Here is a 15,189-nt window from a genome sequence, read left to right as displayed (position 1 = left end):
GCCCCAGGCGGGCAGCGTGGTGGGCTGGGCTTGCCGCCCATGATACAGACACAGCTTCTCCACTGGCGGCCGCATTCCTGGGGCCTGGCCGAAGGACCCCCGTGGGGCGGCATGCGGGCAGGGAGCAGGCCACTGGACCCAGGTAAGGTGACCCGGCTCTGGACCCCTGGGGTCTCTGACTAGCACCCCCAGGGTGCAGGGTGCAGGGGGGAGGGGGAGGGGGCGGTGGCTGAGCTGTGGCCTTGCTCCCTCACCGTGAGGTCTGTCTCAGCCTCGGTTTCTTCATATGTAAAATGACATGATCGACGCCCAGCGCAGTCCTCCTCTCGGCGCCAGTGGGCTGCTTACCTTGGCCCCTCCTCCTGCCACAAGGCCTGGCCACAAGGTCCCAAGGGAGGGTTTCTGCCTGGGTGATGGTCACTGCCGCTTCCTGCCTCAGGTTCACAGGGCATCAGATCCAGGCCTGTTGTGTCCCCCAAGCAGGCTGGGAAAGGATGGAGATAAGGCCAGAGGTCTGGGCCTCCTTGGCCAGTGTGGGCTTGGGGGGCAGGGTCTGAGGCTCCGGTCACTGGGCCCCCACGTCTCTCCCGTGGGTGGGCTTGTTTCCAGGGCAGTCTGTGCGTCTATGGTGGGTCCTTGGCCTCCTGGATCTGTGGTCAGCATCGTTAGGCTGTCCAGCCTGCGCGAGGGTAGGTCGGCATGAACTGGCCTCTTGCAGCACCTCGTGCTGGGGGAGGCATCCCTCGGGCTGGTGAAGCCCCCCAACACCTCCCAAAAGTCCCTGCCCCACACCACCAAGGTGCACCCCAAAGGTCAGCCCCTGCCCCAGGCGCCCCCTGTTCCCATCACTCATCCTCCTGGGCCTTCTGTGCAGGGAGGCTCTGGCCAGGGTGACCTGAGGTCCCTTCTGCTCAAACGGCCTGTCTTTATGAAGGTCAGCAGTACCCACACGTCCCTCTGCCCTGGCTGCAGGGCTGCGCTCCCAGGGGGCCTGGCCTGCAGCTTTACGAGACTCAGGTGCCAAAGGGCTCAGGACACAAATGTCCCTCCACGTCCCCGTGTTCGTCCCTGTGTCCCTTCCTCTCCAGCTTAGACTCCCCGCTTTCTCATCTCAGAAACCTTCTTTGGCAAAAATCCCTAAGCTCATCTGTCCTCCTCAAGATCCCATCTGGCCCGGCCCCGGGTGGTGCTTACACCACCCAGGGTGGGCGTCTCCCTGTGCCACTGACAGCCTCTGAACCGGCCCTGCCCCCTCGAACCCCGGCTGGAAAACTCCTAACACCCCACACTCATCTGCAGCCACCCCTCCCTCCACGATGGAGAGGCCACCTCAGGGCCTTCATGCCTCTCGCGTGCTCTCTCCTGGGTCTGTCCTGAGGATTTGCCAGCGGGTCTGTGTGAGCTGGCCGGGGCCACCATAACAAAGTGCCCAGGCTGGTGGCTTAAACAATGGACAAGATGTTCTCACGGTTCTGAAGGCCGGAAGTCAGAGATCGAGGTGCCCCGAGGCCTCACTCCTTGGTGTGCAGACGGCCGCCTTCCTGCTGGGCCTTCACCACTGAAAACACACTCCTCCCGGATGCATCATTCCCTGTGGCCACCCCCTCCCCCCACCGGTCACGGCCTGGCTTCCCCACGTCCACCCTCTGCCCTCAGCTTCCCCAGCGTGATGCCAGAAGAGCTCCTGCCGAGGCCACATGCCACCCGCTGTGGAGCTGCGAGGTTTCTAGTGTCGTTCCCCTGGGCCCCTCCTCGGCAGCCCCTCCCCGCCTCCTTGGCACACAGTCCTTAAGGCCGGAGTTGGGGTCCCCCCTTCTCGCTCCGTCCCTCTCCTAGACAGCCTCGCCCCTGTCACCGCCGACCTGCAGGGCTAAACCGCCTCCCCAGCTCTCCACCCGGATGGCCCACGGTCACCCCAAAACCCTCTGCGTCTCAGGCCAAACTTGTCATCTTCCCACACCTCCCACCTGGCCTCAGGCACCGGGCCAGCCCCGAAGGCCCCACACAACCCTCTCGGGGGCTGCCCACTGGACTTGAGCGTGGCCCCCGCCATAGCTGACCCCGGCACAGCCACTGTCCCCCGCGCCCCATCCTCCACACAGTGGCCCAAAAGCTTTTGTCCAGGACGGCCACGCAAGGAGCAGTGTGAGGCCGCAGGTGAGCGCAGGACGCTCTGGAGCCAGGTGGCCGGGTCCTCGCCGTGGGCCCTTCGCTCAGCGACCTAACCTCCCTGAGACCTGTTTTATAGATCCTCCATCTACACAGCGGGAAGGGCAGCTCCCACCTTACACACTGTGAGGATCCAGTGACACCCTGGGGGAGAGCATTTGGCCCTGAGCCCGGCACGTCAGAAAGCTTGGCCGTGCTGGTTAGTTTTATTTTCAGACCTGCTCGCAGCATCCCTGACAGCTCAAAGCCCTGCTACGTTCCCTGCTGCCATAGAGATGGAGACCACAGTCCCACCCCAGCTCCCACGGCTTCACGTGGCCGGTGCCTCCTGCCATCCTGGCCGCTTGCCACTCCGCATGCCCCACGTCACTCCACCTCTCTCACCACCTGGCCTTTGCGCATACTCTTCCATCTGCCCCAACACTGTTCCCTCTTCCACCTGATTAGCTCCCTCATCCCTCAGATCTTGGCTCAGGGTCAGAAACTCAGGGAACCCCCTGGCCTCCCCATGCAGCGTCCGCCCACCTGCATCGCGGCCTGGCCTTCACGGCTCTTCCCACGGCTGTAGCTCCCCCCTCGTTGGTGTGGCTTTTCGCTTAACATTCGTGTCCCCCTGACACTGGGAGCTGAGTGGGGGCGGAGGCCGTGCCTGGTTCTGCTCGACTCTGTGGCCCTGTGGAGCCCAGCACGGTGCCTGGCATGCGGCAGGTGACACACGAATGAGAGACTTGTTCCCTGACACCTGCTCTGTGCCTGCAGCAGAGGCTGGGGACCCCAAGAGGGAGGCGGGACCCTGAACCAGCCAGAGAAGGGGGCTCCCCTTAGAGACTGCAGGGTGCAACCCCACCCCCCGGCTCCACGTGACATTTGATGAAAGTGAGGATGGGAGGGGGGCCCAGGGACACCGCCCGGAGCCACACCTCTGCCTGCCCACACTGGGGGTCCTCGGCGGCCTGGGGTTTGCCCAGGAGAACAGCTGGGAGGCCAGCGCTGGACGGTGGCCCGCGACTCACTGGGCTGCAGCGAACCTCAGGCAGGCATCTTTGGGCTCCGAAGCCCACTGTCCAGATGAAGAGACCGAAGCTCAGAGCGGCCAGCCCAGCCATAGGAGCGCCCACGTTGCTCAGAGAAGGAGCCTAGGGGTTGTGAGGGGCGGCTCGGAACCCTGGGTCGGTCCCATTCCTGTCCTGGATGCAGACTCTGACCTGGGCTCCTCAGCTGTAAGTGTGGGCACTAGGGCACTCTCCGCTCCTGGGGCCAACAGGAGCCTTCATGAGATAAACAGAGAGCCAGGCACAGGGCCTGCCGAGAATAAGCTGCTCTTATTATTATTATTACCAACATCGTTATTCCAGGCCGCGGCTCCTCTCTGCTCTGGGGAGGTGGCCTGGGTGACAGCCGGCAGCAGGGCCTGCCCACACCACCCTTCTGGTCTCTGGGGCCGGCTTGGCCCCGAACAGTGCAGCCCCAGGCTCACTCCTAGGGCCTGTCCTCCACGTGCACCCAGCCCCTGGTGCCATCCTGCCGAACCGTGGCCTCAGCACCACCCAGACGCCGCTGACTCCCTGACAGCTGTGCAAGTCCCACCAACTCCCTGGACGGCGGACATCCGAGACCACCACGTGCAGAGCTCCACCCACGGCCTTCCTCATCTCCACTGGCCGCCTCCACTCTGCCGCCTGCTTCAGTAAGGAAACCGTGCAGGTACTCGTGAGTTGCCTGCAAAATACACCAGCATCCCAGCACTCTGTCCACCACACTGCCCCAGCCTGGCCCAGGCCCCAGTGTCGCTCGCCCGGACCGCCACGGTAGCTCCCACAACAGCCACCGCTTTTGCCCTCAGCCCCTGCCATCCGTCCTTCCTGCGGCAGCGAGAGGGATCCTGTGAAGACCAAGGAGGTCCAATTCCATCCCTTCTCTGCCACGGCTGTGGCCAAGTCCTCACCCCTGACCTCTGCCCCACCCCCCGCCTTCGCCCCTCACTGCACTCGGTCACCCTGGCCTTGCTGTTCCTCCATCACATCGGGACCGTTGTGCCTCCCCCAGGCCTCCCTCCCTCCCCTCCTGCAACTCTTGGCCCCCGTGTCACTTCCAGGGCACCTCGCCCAGGCCCTGTTCGGTGCTGTATACGCGAGTCTTCATGCCGCGTCCCTACGTTATTTCAATGCCAGCACTCACACCATCCCACCGGTTGTATCTTTCACTCACTATCCTTGTTTGTTGCCAGTCCCTGCCCCCCAGAATGTGAGCACCACGAGGGCAGGTTTCTGTTTCCTTAGCTGTGTCCCCAGTGCTTAGACAGCGCCTGGTTCATGGCAGGCTTCCAGCAGATGCTCTGAACAAATGAATGAACGGACAAGTCAGTGCATGCTGTCCTGAGGGACAGGGGCCAGGCTGACCAGGAGTCCAGGTGGGGCCCAAGCAGGGACACGGCCTGGGCGACCTCCACCAGCACATCAGGGTCTCTGGCTTGCTCAGCGGCTCAAGTAGGGTCCTCTGCCCCAGAACTGCTGGAAGGCCCAGACTCGGGGGTCAGCCCGGCTAAGCCCCTGCCTCTGGCCAGTGTCCAGAGCTGTTCCCCTCCCACACGACGGCCCACGTGCCCAGGAGCCCAGAGGCGAGGAAGGCCTAGCACCAGCGAGAAAGGTGGCTCCGGACCACGCAGGCCTAGGTTGGAGCCTGGTTCCACTGTCCCAAGCTGGTTGACCTTGAACAAGTCACTTCACCTCTCCGAGCCTGTTTCCTCATCTGGAGAATGGAGATGACAGTTCCCACCCCACAGCCCCTTGTGAGGCTCTCGAGATAACAGTGGCCAGGCCTCAATTTGGAAACCAGCTCCAGGAGGGGCAGTGGGGGGCGTGGTGTCGGCATCTCTGGGCTCAGAAAGAGTGAACCCCCTGCCCCACAGCCCAGAACAAGGCAGGAGAGCAGGCAGAATCGGAGGGGGTGATGGGGAGTGGATGCCCCCTCGAGACCCCGTCCTGCGGGGGCCCAGTTCCCACGCGCCCCTGCCCCCGGAAGCTGCCTGATTGTCTGGTTTCCACTCCCTGGGGGGCACCTGCAGCCCCCCCCCCCCGAATTGCTGGGCACCAACGGGCTTTTGGTGAGCCTGCGGGGGGGCGGGGCAGAGACAGAGCAGGAAAGTGAGGAGGCAGAGGGGGTCACCCGCTCACACGACCACCGCTCGGCTCCTCCCCCTTGTCTGGGAAGAGCCTCTCGTCCTCATCTCGCTCTGAGCAAGCCGAGGCTCCGAAGCCCGCTGCGGGCGCAGTCGGCAAGTGGCAGGACCGGGGCCAGAACCTCTCTGCTCTGGGGTCTCCTGTGCACAACCTTAAATGACCAAGGAATTTGCTTTGGGGCCCGAGGGCTAAACAGAAGTTCAGTGAGTGGAGAGCCTGACATTAGTTGGAGAACTGTCTTCGGCCCCCCTGGGATCTGTATGTCCTGATCCTCGATCCCCGATCCCCGGGCAGAGAGAGGGGGAGGAGGAGGAAAAGGGGGAGGGGCGGGGGGAGGCAGTGCAGAGGCCTCAGGTCCCAGAGCTGCTGCCTCCAAGTTCTCCCCCGCCCCGCCCCGCCCCGCCCCCTTCGTCTAACGAGCCACAGCCCCTGCCTGTCCCAGTGCAGATTTTTAAAAGTGGACTGGTCACCGGCCAGACAGTGGGCACAGGGCCTTGGTTCAGGCGTCCAGCCTGGAGGAATCAGCTGCACGCGGAGAGCGCAGGGACCACATGGCCATCTCAGCAGAGGCAGAAACCGGGAGGAGAGGCAGGGCCAGGCAGGGGCCTCCGACGTGGGCCACACGTGTGGCACCTCCAGCCACGGGTGCTGCCCAGCAGCTCCATCACGTCTCACTTCCTCCCTGCGAAGGACACAGGGCAGCCCCATCACTCCCACCCTACAGAGGAGGGAACTGAGGCCCAGAGCGGACAAAGGGCGTTCCTGAGCCCACACAGCCCGGCGGCGGCGGAGCTGGGGATCAGAGCTTCTGCTCCTCTGCACCCCTTGCCCCCGCCAGGCACATGGCCTTACCCGGCCCTGCCGGAACCGAGACGCCCCCTTCTTGCCCTGCCTTCTGAGCCAGCAGCCTGGTTCTCCCCGATAAATTATTCACGCTCCCAAGGGCCGGCCAGCTCTGGTTACACTGACCGCAGCCCTAGGCACCTGCCATGCCCACTACCCCTCCTCCCTTGCCCAGGACCTGGAGGGTCCCAGGTTCCCTCCCCTCCAAGGTGACTTGGTGGGCTTTGAACGTCCCACCCTGGCTCAGGAGATGCTGCTCCACTTGTGGCCCAGGACAGATGTGCTGGGTGGTTTAGGGCAGGTGGCTTCCCCTCTCTGGGGCCCAGTGACCCGAGCACTCACTTCGGTGGGTGAGCCGGTGGAGGCTCAGGGAGGGCTTGACTGGGGCTGAGGCACGGTTGTCCTCATGGAGAGTCTAAGGCCAACGCAGTCTCCCCAGCATGGGCCTGCCAGGCCTCCCCTGCTTCCCATAAACAACACCCAGGTGCTTTCCACCAGGCTCGCGGGTGAAATTCTAGGCGGGCCTCTAGGAGGATATGAATTATGGATCTGCCCTCCTGAAAGCCTGGTCCCAGCCAGAAGGAGCTTGGCTGTCCCTCCCCCGGCCACCGGGCCAGTCCCAGCTGCTCTGAGCCTGAGGAGGCTGCGTGTCCAGCCGCAGGCAGGAGACTCAGCAGGTCCCTGTGTCCCCAAGGCCCTGAGCTTGTGACACCGGCCGGCCTGGCAGGGAGCAGGTGGCCACCATGGCGAAGGAAGAAGAGGATGAGAAGAAAGCCAAGAAAGGGAAGAAGGGGAAGAAGGCGCCGGAGCCGGAGAAGCCCAAGCGGAGCCTGAAGGGGACGTCGCGGCTGTTCATGGGCTTCCGAGACCGCACGCCCAAGATCTCCAAGAAGGGGCAGTTCCGGAGCGCGTCGGCCTTCTTCTGGGGCCTCCACACCGGACCCCAGAAGACCAAACGCAAGAAGAAGGCGCGCACGGTGCTCAAGTCCACGTCGAAGCTCATGACGCAGATGCGCGTGGGCAAGAAGAAGCGCGCCATGAAGGGCAAGAAGCCGTCCTTCATGGTGATCCGCTTCCCTGGCCGGCGCGGCTACGGCCGCCTGCGCCCGCGTGCCCAGTCGCTCAGCAAGGCGTCCACGGCCATCAACTGGCTCACCAAGAAATTCCTCATCAAGAAGGCCGAGGAGTCGGGCAGCGCGCAGGCCACGCTGGACGCCTGGCTGGACCGCTCCGGCTCCCGCATGGGCTCACGCAAGCTGCCCTTCCCGTCGGGCGCCGAGATCCTGCAGCCCGGGGGTCGCCTGCGCAGGTTCCCGCGCGCCCACAGCATCTACGCGTCGGGCGAGCCCGTGGGCTTCCTGCCCTTCGAGGACGAGGCCCCGTTCCGGCACTCGGGCTCCCGCAGGTCGCTGTACGGGCTGGAGGGCTTCCAGGACCTGGGCGAGTACTACGACTACCACCGCGAGGGTGATGACTACTACGACCGGCAGTCGCTGTACCAGTACGAGGAGGAGCCCTACCGGGGCGCCTACGGCCTCCACGGCCCGGCCTGGCCGCCCTATGACTACCTGCACGGATACCCGCCCGAGAACCCCTACGACTACTACGGCCCAGACTACTACGGGGGCTCCTTCTACTCCGACTACGGCTACCGCTATGGCTACGACGACTACGAGCCTCCCTACGCGCCCCCGTCGGGGTTCGCGTCTCCCTACGGCTACTACGACGCATACGCCGGCGAGGCGCAACCTCACGGCTACTACCAGGACTCCTACGCCCCTTCCGACGCGCTTTACCCGCCCTACCCGCCCTACCCGCCCTACGACCTCACCTACGACCTCCCGTATGCCAGGCCCTACCCGGATACCTACGGGGCGCCCTACCCGGATACCTACGGGGCGCCCTACCCGGACGCCTACGCGCCGCCCTACCTGGATCCCTACGCGCCGCCCTACAGCGTCCCCTACGGTGCCTCCCACGGAGTCCCCTACGCCGAAGGCATCTATGGTGGCGGGGACCAGGCCATCTACCCCCCCGAGGGGCCCTATCTTCCGCCGGAGCAGTCGGCCTTCGCATACCCGTGGGTGCCGCCGCCCATCCTGTCGCCTCACAACCCGTACGCCCACCCCATGGACGACATCGCGGAGCTGGAGGAGCCCGAGGAGGCGGGCGGTGAGCGGCAGGGCACCTCCTTCCGCCTGCCCAGCGCCGCCTTCTTCGAGCAGCAGGGCATGGACAAACCCGCCAGGTCCAAGTTGTCCCTCATCCGCAGGTTCCGCCTCTTCCCGAGGCCCCAAGTGAAGCTGTTTGGGAAGGAGAAGTTGGACGTGCCCCTGCCGCCCTCCCTGGACATCCCTCTGCCCTTGGGAGATACAGACGAAGACGAAGAAGAGGATGAGATACCGCCGCTCCCCCCGGTGCCCTACGGCCACCCCTTCTGGGGCTTCCTCACGCCGCGGCAGCGCCGCCTCCAGCGCGCCCTCTCGGCCTTCGGCGCCCCCCGGGGCCTGGGCTTCAGCTCGGACTTCAGATGCCCAGCGCCGCGCCCGGCCACTTCGCTGGCGCGGTTCCTCAAAAAGACCCTGTCGGAAAAGGAGCCCATCCCACGGCTGAGGGGCAGCCAGAAGGCCCGGGCGCGAGGCCCGGCGGTCAGGGAGGCGGCCTACAAGCGCTTCGGCTACAAGCTGGCCGGCATGGACCCCGACCGGCCCGGCACGCCCATCGTGCTGCGGAGGGCGCAGGCGCGCGTGCGCAACAACAACAACTCCCGCCGTCCGCCGACCCCGCCGCGCGCCCCCGGCCCCGCCCCCGGCCCCGGCCCCGGCCCCGGCCCCGCCGGCCTGACCCCGGGCCTGCCTCCAACTGCCTCGCCCTACGGCTCGCTCCGCCGGCACCCGCCGCCCTGGGCCGCCCCGGCTCACGTGCCCCTCGCACCCCAGGCCAGCTGGTGGGCCTTGGCCGAGCCCCCGCCCGTGAGCCCCGAGGGGCCCCCTGACCCTCTGGCCTTCCCCGGACCTTGGCTCTCTTTCAGGGGCTCCCGCCGGCGGGGCGCGGCCTTCGGCTTCCCCGGGCCCTCACCCCGGCCCTCGCTGAGGAGCCCGCCCCGCCTGGGGTACCGCTCACCCCTGGGGCCCCGCTCGCCCCTGGGGCCCTTGTCCCCCCAGCCCTCCGTCCGCCGCGGCCCCTTCCGGCCGCCCTTCTCGCCGCCGCCCTGCCGTCCCCGCTCGCTGCGGGAGCCCCCGTCCCCGCGCCGAGCCTCGGGGCGCCCGGGCGCACCCCGGTCGCCCATGCTGGGCTCCCCGCGGCCGCCCTCGCCACCCCCTCTGCTGGGCCCCAGCCCGCGAAACCGCTCGCTCAACTTGCCCTCGCGCCTCCCGCGCACGTGGCGCAGCCTCAGCGAGCCTCCCACCAGGGCTGTGAAGCCCCGGCCGCGCCAGCCCTTCCCCCTGCCACCCGGCCCTGGGTCTTGGCGGGCGGCTGCTGCTGCCGCTGCCCCTGTTCCTGAGCACCGCGAGAGCCAGCGCGAGCCCGAGGACTCGGAGACGCCCTGGACAGTGCCCCCGCTGGCCCCCAGCTGGGACGTGGACATGCCTGACACCCACCGGCCACCCTCGCCCTGGCCGGGAGGCCCAGGCAGCCTCCGTGGCTTCTCCAGGCCACCCCCTCCACCCCCAAACCCCTTCCTCCAGCACGTGGGCCCAGGGCTATCCCCTGCTCCCCAGCCTGAAGATCCCGCCTCTGACTCAACCGGTATCTTCCTGGGTAGACACCACGACCCAGGGCCTGGACAGCTGACCAAATCAGCCAACCCGAGCCTCAAGAAGCCTGAAGAAGAGGCCTGCCCGGAGGACCCCCAGCCACCAGCAGAGCCTGAACGCCCGACCCTGACACCCGCTAAGGATTTCCTCTCAGAGCGGAAAGCACTGAGGCTCAGCTTCTCCTACCCGCTGGCCACCTCTGAGCAGATGAGGGCCACGTGGCCACCATGGCGCCGCTGGGGGACACTGCCCAGGGCCCCAGCCCCCTTGGCGCCCTCTGGGGCCCCAGGACCCCTGCCCAAGGCAGGTGAATGGCTCCAGGCAAGCCCTGGGCGTTTTGCTGTGGTCATGCCTCGTGTGCAAAAGCTGAGCTCTTTTCAGCGAGCTTGTCCTGCTACCCAGCAGCCTCCCATCCAGGAGCCAGAGCCCAGGCCCAGGCTGAGAGCCTGGAGTCTGCTCTGGTCCCGCCTCTGGCTGCCGGCGGAGGCCCACCAACCCTGCACACGAGTACACGCTCGCCCCCCGTCCTGCCGCCTGCGCCCTGGAGCTGCCTGCCTGCCCCACGGGGGCTCCGGGGAAAAGGTTGGCCCCAAAGGCTGGTGGAACAAGGTATGGGGGTACAGGTTAGAGGGAGGGCTTGTGGTTCCATCCTGGGAAACAGGGCAGGAGACAGTCTTGGGACCTTGGCGAACTGCTGCCTGCTTGGGCCTCAGTCTTCCCATCTATAGCTTGGGGAGAACAGCCTCCCAGAGCTTCTGGGGGATTGAACAAGGGGATGCCCGGCACAGGCAGGCAGAGGACAGAGATGCCAGAAACTGCTCCCAGGCACTTGGAGGAAGCGATCTTGTCCCAGCCTGGGCTCCAAGCAGTCCTGTCCTCGTCCGATCTGGATGGCACGTCCACCCTGAGCCCCCCGCAGGGATCTTGGCTGAGTACGAAACTGCAGACCCTGCCTACCCATCCTGTCTCACCCCCACGTTCACGTTCATGCTGTTCCTCGTGCCTGCTGCTGACCCTCCCCCAAACTGGGTCTTCTGTCTCTTTGGGGCTCCTGCCTAAGGGCAGTCCCCCGGGCTGCAGGGCTCTGGACTGTCCAAAGGTGAGGGCTCAGGAACCAACCTTCCAGCTTCTTTACTGCACAGTGGGGAAGCTAAGACCCAGAAGGTCACGCAGTGGATCACGGCTGAGCCAGGAGTCTGTCTGGGCCCCATAGGGTGTGGGGCAGACAGCCTTTCTGAGGGGTGCCAAGCCCGTGCCTGGCTGCCATGCTCGCGGCGGAACACGAGCCCGGTGCCGGGTGGCCCTCAGCGGAGGGGGGTGGTCACTGGAGCCTCCCCCGGGACGCCTGGGGTGGGCGGGGCACGCAGGGGTGGCGGGCGTTTCTCAGCCTCTGCAGACGGTGCCCCGTGGAGCGGGCAGCCAGCAGGCCCATCAATGGCGACCGGGGCGGCCTGGCTGCTGGGGGGGCCCTGGCCCCAACGGCGGGTGCCCCGTGCCGTGTGGGCCGCAGCGTTGAAGGAGCGGGGCGCGAAGCGCCCGGGGGTGAGGGGCAAGGATGCGTGGGCCCTCCTCACCCTGGAATACGTGAGTGGCTGAATTATTCAGGGTTTGCGGCCACTGGCGCACATGGGCAGGTGGGTGGGCGGGAGGCCAGGGCCTCTGGGGTGATACCTGCTGTGCTCTACTTAGCACGCGGGCTGCCTCCCGGTGTCCCCTTTCCTCTCCGCTCAGGGAGGGGTGCAGGCTGGATCCGAGAGGCAGGACAGGCGGGCTCACAAGTGTGCTCGCAGTCACACGGGTCACGTGCGGGCCTGGGACGTGTGCTCGGGCGCTCCACAGCCCAACGAGGAGAGCATGTGAGTGCGTGCGCCACGGCCCGGGCAGACGTGGTATCTGCGGGGTCAAGTGTACACACTACCAGGGCACAGTGGTGGGCCTGCAGCCCACAGGGGGCATCGGGACTTTTGTCTCGAGACCCCCAGGTGCGGGGACACCTGTCACATGAGAACCTGCCCAAGGGACATTGAGAGCACGTGCCTGCACGTGTGTGTGCCTCCAGGCAGGCACCGCAGGCCAGCGTGCACGTCCACAAGCCCCGTGCGAGACCACGGGTGGGCGTGGGAGCGCCTGGGCTGCAGGCGCCGTTGCCTGGGGGTCTGTGCGTGTGGGGCTGCGTTTGCCCTGCACGGGGCACGGGGTGCGGCACCGAACGCGGAAGTCCTGGTCCTTCCGGAGGCCCCAGGCACCAGATGCGGATGTTCTCCTAGTTGTCACACAGGCAGACCTGGGTTTCACCCTGGAGGAGGGTGTCAACCTGGGAGAACGTGAGGTGGGAGGCCTTCTGGCCAGGCAGAGGGAGCAGTGCCCGCGTGTGTGTGCTCAGCCTCTGGCAGGGCCCTCGGGAAGACGGGCAGCGCCGAGACTGGCCGTGTCCCTGGGAGTTAAGCGTTGCGTTCTGAGGCAGACAGCCCACAGGACCCGGCCGGCCCGGCCTCAGGGCTCCCTCCTCCACACGGCAGTGGGTCCTGGCCATGTCCAAGCCAGGGGGCCACGCGTGGGCACTCTCCGGCTGGCTGACCACAGGCTGTCTCCCCCAGATGCACTCCATCCGCAACCTGCCGTCCACACGGTTCCGCGAGCAGCAGCGGGAGGACGGCGTGGAGGACATGACGCAGCTGGAGTGAGTGGGGGTGGCAGGGTCAGTGAGTGGTCACCGCCTCCCACCTGGGTGCTCCTCATCTCCTGGAACATTTTCAGAGCCTGTTTCCTCCCCGGCTAAGCGAGGCTCAGGCAGTGTCACAAAGGTCCAGTAATTCAGATGGGCTGGGTCCAGACCCCAGCCCCGGCGCTTACCAGCTGGGACCTGGGCAAATACTCAGCCTCTCTGCCTCAGTTTGTCGCCCACAGGATGCTGTGGGGTGGCTGTTGGTGTGAGGGTGCTGGCACGTTGGAGGTGCCTCAGATGTGAGGGCCGTGCTGGTCAGTGTCATTATCCAATCACAGTGACAGCCTTCACGTCTGCTACCTGAGAGCATCCCCCACCCCAGCGAGGTGGGAACAGCGATTATCATACCCATTAGATGGATAGAAAAACTGAGGCACAGAGAGGTTAAGTAACTTGCTCAAAGCCTCACAGTTGGTTGGTGTCAGAGACAGGACTTGAACGCAGGCTTTTCTGACCAAGGCCCTACCCTGAGGGGAAGGTGGGCCCTGACTGCCCCCTCCATCTCCTCGCAGAGACCTCCAGGAGACCACTGTGCTGGCCAACCTCAAGACCAGATTTGAACGGAACCTCATCTACGTAAGGCCTGGGGCTGACCCCTCCCTGGGCTTGGGTCTGAGGGCAGCTGCCTCCCTGCCTCCTGGGGCTGCAGTGGGAAGCATGGATTTCTCCTGCTCGCCCCAGACTTGTGGCATCTGGTTGATTAATTAATTTATTTAATTTTGGCTGTGTTAGGTCTTCGTTTCTGTGCGGGGGCCACTCTTCATCGCGGTCGCGGGCCTCTCACTATCGTGGTCTCTCTTGTTGCGGAGCACAGGCTCCAGACGCGCAGGCTCAGTCGTTGTGGCTCACGGGCCTAGTTGCCCCGCGGCATGTGGGATCTTCCCAGACCAGGGCTTGAACCCGTGTTCCCTGCATTAGCAGGCAGATTCTCAACCACTTCGCCACCAGGGAAGCCCGTGGCATCTGGTTTGAGCCCTGGAGTTTCTACTATTTGAGCATAGCATTCAAGAGCTGGGAGCGCTAAAATCCAAAGTCCTAAAACGTAGAGTCTTAGAGGCCTGGAGACAGGGAACCCAGAAGTGTGTGACCCCCAGCAGGGGCCCGATGGGTAAACTTCCAGAGTCCTGGGAGCCATACACCTGGGGCCCAGGGGGACGGTCAGGGGGCGGGCCCAGACTGTGAATGAAGGAAGCAGGCACCCTTGTGGGATCGTGGCTCTGGGGCTTTGCGTGCTCCACCTTCCTCCCAGCCTCAGCCTGGTTCAGTGCCTGACACTCCACCACCAGAGCACACGACCCATCAAGCTGTCCGGGGGCCCAGGGTGCAGACACCAGGGCCAGGCAGCCAGACGTCTGTCCCCATGAAACAGGGATCCTGGCTCCCAGGAGTGGGGGAGGGAGGGACACAGACGGGCCCTGAGGCCACCGTCTGCCCGGCAGACGTACATCGGCAGCATCCTGGTGTCGGTGAACCCGTACCGGATGTTTGGAATCTACGGGCTGGAGCAAGTGCAGCAGTACAGCGGGCGGGCGCTGGCTGAGAATTCCCCGTGAGTGTCTCCAGGGCTGGGGGAGGGGACCTCCCCGGGGTCTCCTGGGTTCCTGTCTGAGCTTGGCGAGTCCCTGGTTGCCCCTCAGCTGTGGGTGGTGGATGGCGGTGGGGAGCCCAGCAGCCTCTCCCTGAGCCTGGCCACAGACCCCGGTGGGCTGGAGGCCACTGTGCCTCAGACCTGGGTGGGGGGCGTTTCGGGGAGCATTCCCCGAGGGTGGGGTACAGCAGGATTGGCTGCTTGGCTAGGCAGAGATGTCCCCCTGCCCGTCCCCTGGGAGGTTTGGGAGCACCGGCAGGGCCTGGCCCGGAACGCCTGTGGTCTGTCTCTCCAGGCACCTCTTTGCAATTGCAAATCTCGCCTTCGCCAAAATGCTCGATGCCAAACAGAACCAGTGCATAATCATCAGGTGAGCAGCGGAGGGGCCGGGGGCCGGCCTGCCTGCCCGTGTCTTCCTGCGTCACGGTGGGGTCAGGGGAGCCCAGAAGAGGCCGTGAACAGGCTGGAGCTCACTCTGCCCCCCTGCCCGGTCAGCGGAGAGAGCGGCTCTGGAAAAACTGAGGCCACGAAGCTGATTCTGCGCTACCTGGCTGCCATGAACCAGAAACGGGGCGTCACACGGCAGGTGCGTCTGTCCCCCCAGGGCCCTCAGCCCAGCACCCCTTGTGCTCCTCGAGAGGCAAGACTCTGTGGCCCCACTTGGAGGATGGGTGGCCGAGCCCAGGGCTGCACGGAGAGGCCTCGTAGGACTTGGGGCTCTTGCTGCCTCCCCTCCCGGGAGTTCTCTCCTGCTTGCCTTCCCCTGCAGCTCTGTGTTCCAGCCCCCTGGGGCGGCCCCAGCAGAGGCCACATGGGCAGGGGGCATCGTCCACTCCTCCCGCCTGGCCTCACATTCATGGTCGTGAAAGAGGCAGGACAGGCCCGAATGTGTGCGATGGCCAGTGTAGGGTCAGGAGAGGCTGGGGC

The 15,189-nt window shown here is 65.6% G+C and overlaps 1 protein-coding gene across 1 annotated transcript in view; it reads left to right on the top strand.

Moving 5' to 3' along the window:
• Nucleotides 1-6,934: 6,934 nt before the first annotated feature.
• Nucleotides 6,935-15,189, top strand: part of MYO15A (myosin XVA) — a 50,467-nt gene continuing 42,212 nt past the window's right edge. Inside the window, exons 1-6 of the mRNA XM_059906451.1 lie at nucleotides 6,935-10,558; nucleotides 12,547-12,629; nucleotides 13,187-13,250; nucleotides 14,114-14,223; nucleotides 14,558-14,632; nucleotides 14,758-14,848. Coding sequence (XP_059762434.1) covers nucleotides 6,935-10,558; nucleotides 12,547-12,629; nucleotides 13,187-13,250; nucleotides 14,114-14,223; nucleotides 14,558-14,632; nucleotides 14,758-14,848 — 4,047 coding nt within the window. The remainder of the gene's footprint in view (nucleotides 10,559-12,546; nucleotides 12,630-13,186; nucleotides 13,251-14,113; nucleotides 14,224-14,557; nucleotides 14,633-14,757; nucleotides 14,849-15,189) is intronic.

This window comes from Balaenoptera ricei, chromosome 20, assembly GCF_028023285.1.
Source record: "Balaenoptera ricei isolate mBalRic1 chromosome 20, mBalRic1.hap2, whole genome shotgun sequence".
Classification (NCBI taxonomy): domain Eukaryota; kingdom Metazoa; phylum Chordata; class Mammalia; order Artiodactyla; family Balaenopteridae; genus Balaenoptera; species Balaenoptera ricei.
Note: the sequence above shows the minus strand (reverse complement) of the source record. Positions and strands in the feature narration are given on the sequence as shown.